The 9410-nt window shown below is 40.5% G+C and overlaps 1 protein-coding gene across 7 annotated transcripts in view; it reads right to left on the bottom strand.

Moving 5' to 3' along the window:
* Positions 1-749: 749 nt before the first annotated feature.
* Positions 750-9410, bottom strand: part of TBC1D1 (TBC1 domain family member 1) — a 104018-nt gene continuing 95357 nt past the window's right edge. For 2 of the 7 annotated variants that reach the window (XM_054065447.1, XM_054065446.1), the window contains exons 20-22: positions 9067-9236; positions 6477-6647; positions 751-2923 (exon numbers count right to left, since the gene is read on the bottom strand). In XM_054065447.1, the coding sequence (XP_053921422.1) occupies positions 2723-2923; positions 6477-6647; positions 9067-9236 (542 nt within the window). In that variant the 3' untranslated portion in view covers positions 751-2722. Of the gene's footprint in view, positions 2924-6476; positions 6648-9066; positions 9237-9410 lie in introns of all 7 variants that reach the window. The other 5 variants (XM_009566583.2, XM_054065451.1, XM_054065449.1 and 2 more) reach the window with 4 other exon arrangements.

Below are 9410 nucleotides of genomic sequence, written 5' to 3'. Positions count from 1 at the left end.
TTCGGTCAGTTTGGGTCAGCTGTCCTGCCTGTCATCCCTCCCAAGATCTTGCCCGCTCCCACTCTACAGGTGAGGAGGGAATGTTGGAGAGACAGCCTTGATGCTGTTCGAGCACTGCTCAGCAGTAGCCAAAGTACTGGTGTGTTATCAACACCTCTCCAGCTATAAACGCAAAGCACAGCACTACGAGGGCTGCTATGGGGAAAATTAGCTCAGACCCAATACAAGTGTAAGCAGCAGAAAGATTTATATCAACTGTTTCTTTCAGGTTCAGACCCCTGGACCAGTGGATGGCATGACCCCTCACTTTGCCAGGCAGTTACATATTTAATAAAATCATATTAATTTGCATATGTACAAATAGAAAATTCAATTGTACCAATAAAAAATTCCACCCATTGGTACAATGGAACAGTTACATCTATACAGTCACAAAAGCAAAATGTTGCTTGTTATCTATTCACCATCTTTCTGCATTCTGAGAAAAGTGACTTCGGTTCTCATCTAAGTGCACTTGTGGAACGACACAAATTCTCAATAAAGGGTTTTAGACTAGAATTAGTCCTCCACTGACACAGAAGCAAAGCATCACAAAAAAGGAATGCATCTCTAGTCACGAGGAATGTACTTGACCTTAGTAAACATGCACAGATGCAGAACCTAAGACCACTTAGGTGCACTTAAAAGAGCTTGAGGACCAAGCGTTTCTATTAATAACCACTGCACTTTTCAGTGAAAGTCTCATCCTGGCATGGTTCTGAACTGTCACCCCACCAACTATGCTTTTGTTTTTAAATGTCAAAAAATGTACAAACATAGATGTAGGCATAGAATATTATTAATTTTATTGCTCTTGTTAAGAAGCCAGTGCATGAATTATGGCACTATGCTGTAAAAATGCAACATTACTGAGTGCTCTAGCAGTATGAGGTCCTTTATGACAAGATTTTAAACACAAAGTATGAGCTTCAATATGGATTTCCAAATTAAAAAAAAAAAGCAAACAAGCCTAAGAGGTAAACTGATTAATAGTAATTGATATAACTGTATTTTCAATACTAAGTGAATACAGAGTAGATTTGCAAGAACCAGACATATTTAAGACACAACAGAGTCAAACAAAGCTTCTAAAAATTGAAGAGTAAATTCTCTCTTTCTTTTTTACCTACATAGAGGTATTTGTTCTGCACAGTAGATGAATGTTACAGCTCTTCTATTAAACTACAACCACAACTTGTCAGAGGGAATTGCATGAGAAAAGGAAAAAGTAAAACAAGCCCTTTTCTACACTGCCAGTCAGAGAAGCAACTGTGTTCTTTGAAGTTTTAAAAATAAAACCACCAATTTAAGGGGGAGGTGGGAGGGAAAGAACATCTCCTGGGTGAACTTCCACCATAACAGAACACTGACACCTATTAACTCTGCGTTTGGGGACTGAACAAAACTGACATTATTTCTAATTCTGAAGTAAACAAAAAAAAAATGGGTAACTGTAGACATTATTGCACTTTGTGGCAGTCGTTCTTTAATTGGCCTGTAAAAACTACTTTTGTTCTATCAGGGAAAGTATGATTTTTTTGGTTTTACATGTGTAATCTTACTCCAAACACACATTGTAAAATGAATGGTGTTCCAATTCAAACTGACGTATCCTTCATAAAGCAGTTCAAGTGTATCTGGCACAACATTAAGCTCTTGAAATACCTCTGCCACTTTAGAAGAAATCTTAAAGAATAACATTTCCCAGAGGATTGATGGGCACTGAGTACCAAATAAACAGAAAAAAAATTACAATAGGCATCAGTTTCCCAGCAAAAGGATGTCTTGTATCACACAGCAGATCAGAAATAAAAAGATGAAACTTGAAGAGCCTGAATACAAATCCTTGGAGGATGTTGCAAGAGTCACAGGCTTCACCCAGCCAATGTCAGTGTATTTTGTTAAGCATAAAGCAGTTACTACACATGGTATGTTTGTCAGATAATGCCAACTAACAACACACTAAATTAACAGTTGTTAAACAAAAAAATATTTTAAAACAGCGTACTTATAAAAACAGACGGTGACTTCTCCAATTATGGATAGTTACAAATCCACGAAGTCCAGCTCTCAGGAGTCCAACAGACAGACACCTTCAAGCATCAGGAAGCAGTTTTCTGAAGCGTAAACAACATAGTTAATGGAACCCGTCAAGCTGTAGGGGAATTATACTGTCAAAAATACCTCAAGTTCAATAACAAAACTCTCTGTAAATGTTACTGCTGCATAGCTGCAATGGGGCAGTCATCCCTTCAAAGGTTTTACACTGCCATATTTTTTCAAAGAACCTTCTAAAAGATGAACTGTTCAACACGGTGGTGATCTACATACAAACAAAATGTGACAAACACAAAGCACTTAGGTTTAGAAGCACTTACAGAAGAACCCATGACATCTTTACAGTGTATTGTGTATGACTGCACGCACTAGTTATTTTCTCCTGCTTATTATTATGCAGCATCTTACTGATCACAGTCCTTCTACATAGTAAGAAGAAAGAGCCTTCTCCCCGAGGAACCAGCTTCTCTGATATGGGAAGCCATCGTGCCCATATCTTGCATTGCTACAGTAAGGCATGTACGATTAAGGTGACAATGTCAAATCCCCACGGATTATGACAAAAACACCCAGTTCTTCCCTTTGTTTCTTGCTTGACTTCTCTGCACCAATACCACTTTGAAAGTCAGTCAGCATCCACGTGTTCTTGTCTAGTAAGCAGAGGCTTCTCATCTGTATCGTCAGTCTTTTTCTGCAACTCTTCCACTGCTTTCAGCAAAGCTGCTCGCTCCTGCTCAAGAGTGCGAATGGACTGCTTCAATTTGCTTTCATTGGTTAATAAAAGCTCTACTGTGGCTTCAAGATTTTGGATCTTTCCATTAGCCACCTTTCAAAGTAAGAAGAAAGGAGGAAGGGAAGAAAAAAAAAAGGTAATTTCATTAATAACTGAAACCAACTTTAAACTATTTTGAGACACATCTATACATGTAAAATCTTTCCAAATGATGAAAAACTGCAAAGGTAAATTCAAGTATGAATTAGTATATTTGTGTACTTCAGCCTACAACTATGGTTTTGCTTTTAACAAGAAACTTCCCTCTCTCAACTTGATTGCTTTGATTTGTTCATAATTAAACTCAGAGTATAAAGCAATGCAATGAAATTAGAAAGTTACTAAGTCTGCAAATTATATGCCAAAGAACTGCAGGTTAAGACAAACCTCTGTATGGGTCAGACAGGAGACATTTTTGGCTAGCCATATTTGCTAAATTCCATGTACTCTGCAAAGCAAAGACAACCCAGCCTGTTAGCTGCATCTTCATTTCACCTAGTCATCAAGTCCAACAAACGCCAGATTTAGAGGCAAAAGCGGAGGAAGTGACATAGTGCAATATAGCATACATAGTACAAATAGCCAACACATCTTCAAAAATTCCAAAAATTCTCCTTCAAAAGGCTGCACATATGGGCATCCTACTTCGTGGCAAACCAAAATATTACATTCGAACTCATCACATGAGATCTGTAGCTGAGGTAGTATGACAAAAGAAGAGAACTGTTTGAAAGTTTCAGCACTGGATAACATTTACAGATAAGAGCACTGGATGGTCTTGGCTTTCAGGAATGTGTTGCCTTTCTGATAAGGTCATTGTCCTTCATGTAATTATCGTGGGGTAAAAAGTTCAGTCTTTGAAGGCAAAAACATTGTTTCATGTTCCGTCCATTAGCAATGGGTCACCTTTCACCACCAAGAAATCATAGACTCATAGAATGTCCTGAGTTGGAAGGGACCCATAAAGATAAGAGTCCAACTCCTGTCCCCGCACAGAACAACCCCAAAATTCACACCATGTGTCTAAGGGCACTGTCCAAGTGCTTCTTGAATATTGTCAGGCTTGGCACCCTGACTGCTTCCCTGGGGAGCCTGTTCCAGGGCTCCATCACCCTCTGTGAAGAGCCTTTTCCTAATATCCAACCTAAAACCTCCCCTAGCACATCTTCCTGCCATTCCCATGGGTCCTATCATTGGTCATCAGAAAGAAGAGATGAGTGCCTGCTCCGCCTCCTTCTCTCGCGAGGAAGCAGTAAGCCGCAATAAGGTCTCCCCTCACTCTCTTCTCCAGGCTAAACAGACCAAGTGACTTCAGCTGCTCCACATATGGCTTCCCCTCTCAACTCTTCACTAGCTTTGCGTGGATATCCTCTGGATATCCTTTTTATACTGTGGTGCCCAAAACTGCACACAGCACTTGAGGTGGGGCTGCACCAGTGCGGAGTAGAGCAAGACAATCATCTCCCTCAGCTGGCTAGCAATGCCATGCTTGACGCACCCCAGGACATGTTTGGCCCTCTTGGCTGCCAGGGCACACTGTTGGCTCATGTTCACCTTGCTGTCAACCAAAACCCCTAGATCCCTTTCCACAGGGCTGCTCTCCAGCTTCTCGCTTCCCAGTCTGTATTATCCAGAGCTGCTGCGTCCCAGGTGCAAAATCTGGCACTTACCCTTTTTAAACTTCATGCGGCTGGCGAACGCCCAGCTCACCCTCAAGAGTGTAAACATCTCCCCCCAGTTTCACATCATCTGCAAGCTTAGGTTATTAAACCTTCAAGTCCTGTATTCAGGACATTGAAGAGTACTGGCCCCTACAACGGATCCCTGAGCAACTCTGCTAGTGACTGGTTACCAGCCTGAAGCTACCCAATTTACTGACTCTTTGAGCCCAATCCATCAGCCGACTGGTACACTCATGGCATTGTTTATCCAGCTGTATGCTGGAAATTTTGTTTAGGAGGATATGAAGGTTGCTGAAGCCCGCCTTCAAGACAAAGGGATTGTTCCAACACTACAGACAGTTCAGTTCCCCACTATGTTACATGTGTACTTGTGAGCACTCAGAGGGAGATGAGTTTTTTTTACAAACGATATTTTGTAAAAAAACCTCATCGGCAGCCTAGGGCTGCAAAGTCGTTAGGGCAGGAGGGGTTGGAAGGTCCCCTGATCCCTGGTATCCACAGAACCTGGTCAGCCTGGAGAAGAGAAAGCTCAAGGGAGACTCAAGAAGGCTCAAGCAGCCTTCCAGTACCTGAAGAGGGCCTACAAGAAAGCCGGGGAGGGACTTTTTAGAAGTACATGTAGGGATAGGACGAGGGGGAATGGCTTTAAATTGGAAGGGGGAAGATTTAGATTAGACGTTAGGAAGAAATTCTTCACTATGAGGGTGGTGAGGCACTGGTACAGGTTTCCCAGGGAAGTTTTGGATGTCCCATCCCTGGAGGTGTTCAAGGCCAGGTTGGATGGGGCCTTGGGCAGCCTGGTCTGGTGGAAGGTGTCCCTGTTCATGGCAGAGGGGTTGGCACTGGATGATCTTTAAGGTTGCTTCCAACTCAAATCATTCTATCATTCTATCATTCTAACATCCCATCTGGAATCTCATCCCAGAAATCCCTCTTTCCCATGCTACATTTAACAATCTCCTTGCCTGTGTGCCTGAAGATATATGAAAATATCTTACAGAGAAGTACCTCTTCTGACTTCTGTAAAGCTCATCATAACACCTGAAACAGGTTCAGATCTCAAAGGATCAGAATTTACAGCCTAAGCAAATTTTTGTTAGGAGAGGCAATTTAAGTCTGCATGGTTGGCTAGCTTTAGGCATGATACAGGGCCAACAGGGCCAACATCTGAGAAACCTGAACTCCTTCCCTCACCTACTATCTTACAAAGTCTATGTCTTCAACAATAACCAAGAGGCTTGAAATTTCTGCTTCATAGTCTTGAAGTCCCTTCCCTTTCTCTATCAAACTAAATGCATGTTCAAAAGTTTTCTAACAAATGTTCAGCTACAAGGCAACCAGGAAGCAGAATTCTTGAACAGGTAAGCATAGAATAATCCCTACAGACACCAGGTGTGCTGTCTCTGAAAAAGCTGCAGACTGAACAGGCATAAAGCCTATACTAGAAATCATTTCTTTTACACATTGTTTAAATAATCTGGATAGCACTCAAAAAAGACCCAAATCTTTTAAGAAAGAATGTCTTTATGGACAACGTATCCCGTATCTGCTGCATCTCTAAACTGTGACACTGGCATTAAGTTTCTCACTCATCAGACTAGTCTAGACTACTGCCTCCCTGCTGTAATAAAGCAGTGACTGAAAACGCAAAAATGAAGTTGAGAAAGCATTTTTAGTTACAAGAGAAGAGATAGTGTAGATGAATAATCTTTTCACTAACTGGAAGAATACGACCTACCCACCCCCTTCTCAGAATTTCTTCTGTATTTAAACTTAAAGGCTAAATGAAATAAAATTGGAAGTTGACTATGCTTTAAAGTCACTAGACCAAATGCTAATCTCTCCTGTGCCTTGGTGTACGACAGTCTCTTCCGAAAAGACGGATAAATTAGAATGTCCATTAAATATTGAGATATAAATTGTACCTGCAGTTCTTCCAGGAGGTCAAAGTTTTGTTTGCGCAAGCTACTGTTTGCCTTTTCTAATTTATCCAGTCTCTGATTGTCATTTAAAGATGAATCTATAAGCTCATCCTGAAGCACATGGTATTCCACTTCATAAGCTTGTAACTGCTTGGCAATATCCATTTCAAACACCTGTTGTATATAAAAATATTATTAGATGCTGTGCAGATCAAAACCACAGATCTTAAAGCACTGAATGAGCTAATACAAATAATACTAATTAATCTAATACATTTCATGGAAACATTATGCAATGTCAAAGCAGATTCTATTATTATTAAGTATGAATCACCAAAATGAATGCTCAGTCTTACACATTAATATTAAGAAAATATTTTATTTTGAAAGCAGATAAATAAATTGAGGTACACAGAATGACCAAAAAGGAAAAAACTGCTATTGTCTTTTCCTTCTCCTGCGTTTGGCAAACATGTGCCTTCAAATTATTCAGGAAATATCACTCTAATGTCCCTGAGTTAGTTATCTCCTCTGAAAGCAGTGAAGAAGGTGGTAAATTAAAAGGACAGGTGTGCCAATCAGAAAATGGTAGAAACAAAAATTGATTTAAAAATGCATCTGGAAAATAGCCCAAGAATTTGAGTTTGAAGGTTATTCTTTATTTTAAAACCTCTTATACTTTATTCTTTTTCGAAATGAGTCAAATATAAAATCCCATCTTAACTACCTGTTGAAAATAACAAGAAGTATTTCCTAATTTAATTATCTAGTTTGCCTACAAAACTTCCACTGTGCATTATAGTTAAAGAAAACATCAGCTTATGAAGCATTTCCAAAAAATCCTTCATAGTTATACAATAGCAGAATCACGCATACCAAGCATCTAAGTACAGAAGGCTGAAACATAATCTGAGTTTGGTTACACATATGGAACCTTCTTTTTCTGTGTATCTGAGCATCTCTGGGGAACACACACTGTTGAAATGTCAATAAAACAAACAGAGCAATTCAGCATGGCAGTATGCCAGCTCCTATCATGACCTTTGCCACTTCTAGCCTCTGTGCTTTTGAGAAGGGAGGGAAATCCCTGCTGTTCTACTCAGAGTAGCAAATCTGAAAGGGGGGAAACATGAGGCAAATCAAAAGTCTGACTCGAAAACTAGCTAAATGAAGGCATGTTAGGGCACGTAGACCAAAGGTCACACTGCAAAGGCATGAGGAGAATGGGGATTAGCCCAGGAGCTGAGGATTGGCAGCAGAGCTGGTCAAACAGTTGATCTCTTCAAAGGCAGCCCTGATCAAAGCGGGGCGACTGCTCTCCCTTCAACTCACTTTTACCTGCCCACTTTAAATTTAGAGCAGTCAGAGCTGCCAAAACAGTCTTTCTCTTTGTCCTGCTCAAATGGCTTTCTGCAGGTTGCCTAAGCACTGCAAGCCCCTGCAGATCTGTGTGCTCCAGGCTTTCAGCCTGGCAGATAATATACGATCCCCTTTGTCGCTAGAAATTGCTTGCTTTCTTTCCCCTTGCACAAGCTTTCTAGTTCTACCCTCCTTCCTTTGATAGTAAGCTCTAGAAGCAATTTTTATGATCCTAATTCAAGTGGACATCGTCTGGAAGCTTTGCTGCCAGGGATCAGAAGTGAGCCCCTTGCAAGTGCTCTGCAGCGTACTGCACTGCTGCCTGCTTTTGTTATCAAGTCACAGTATTTGCAGATCTCCTTCAGCCTTGGGTGAGTGGCAGGCATTTGCAATTCTGTACAGTAGACCCACCGTGGTTTGGGCCACAAAAGGCCTTCAAGCTAAAACTGATCTTCTATTCGCCTGCTGCAAATGAGATTTCCAGTGTAATAGCTAGCGTTCCTAAACAGGCAAGCCTTAACTGCAATAATTTGTGATTTTTTCAAATCCCATAGCTATTGTCTGGAGCCTTCTGCTAGCTTAGCAATATTGCATTATTTTTCTTGTCTGCCATTTGAAAAAAGTATATCAAGGATTCCCAGCTTTTGCTGTCTAGAGTCACGGCTCACTGCAAGAGACCACACTGCTCCATGTATTCCTGGCAGAAATACAAAGGCATTGTTGTAACATACTGAACCACAACCACAAAAGCCAATATAGACAAGGTCAGCGTGAGGAGGCTTCTATTCTTTAAGGTCAACATTTCTTAAGGCTCTTTGAAGTCAATTTTTACTTCCGAAATGAGACTTGGAGAGCCATATTATTTGGAGACAGAAAAACTCATAAGGCTTTTAGCTCACTTTCCTGCTTTTTTTTTTTTTTTTTCCTTAAGTGGAATAAACTATGAATGGGTTGTGATATAGCTACCAGTAACAAAGTGTTGCACACTCCAAAAAGAAGTCAGCGCGCTTTCATTAAAGGCTTCATTAAGTGACCACAATCAGCATGCAGATGTATGAATACAGAGGTACTACACAAGTCATATGCTTCCAAAAGTTTTCAACATCTTCAGAACTACAATAACAGACTTCTCAGCTTGAAGTAACACAATATACCATTATGGGTTTTCTGTCAAGCACTTGTTAAAGAGAACACTCCCTTTGCATACTGCTCGTATGTTCAGGTTATTTCATACCTGACTAATGGTCTTTTCCATCTGTACCAAACCCAGGTTGGGAAGAGTGCTTTTAATGAAATCAACAATAGTTTCTAGGTTCTCATGCTGCAAAATCAAGGGCTTGTGGCTTCCCAAAAGGCTTAAAGCTACTTTAAATATAGCCTCTGATCCTTGAAGAAAGAGCATATCTGTGAAAACAAAGGAAAAATAAGAGTACGTCAAGCAAGCACATCTTTTGGCAAGAACACAAAGACAGTAACATGTCCAATGAAAATAACTTCTCATACAAGCAATCAGGAGGCTAGATATACTCTGCTAGACACGTGCTTTTGTTACTGTTACTATGGCTTTAGAAGTTTTAT

Source organism: Cuculus canorus, chromosome 4, assembly GCF_017976375.1.
Source record: "Cuculus canorus isolate bCucCan1 chromosome 4, bCucCan1.pri, whole genome shotgun sequence".
NCBI lineage: Eukaryota > Metazoa > Chordata > Aves > Cuculiformes > Cuculidae > Cuculus > Cuculus canorus.
Note: the sequence above shows the minus strand (reverse complement) of the source record. Positions and strands in the feature narration are given on the sequence as shown.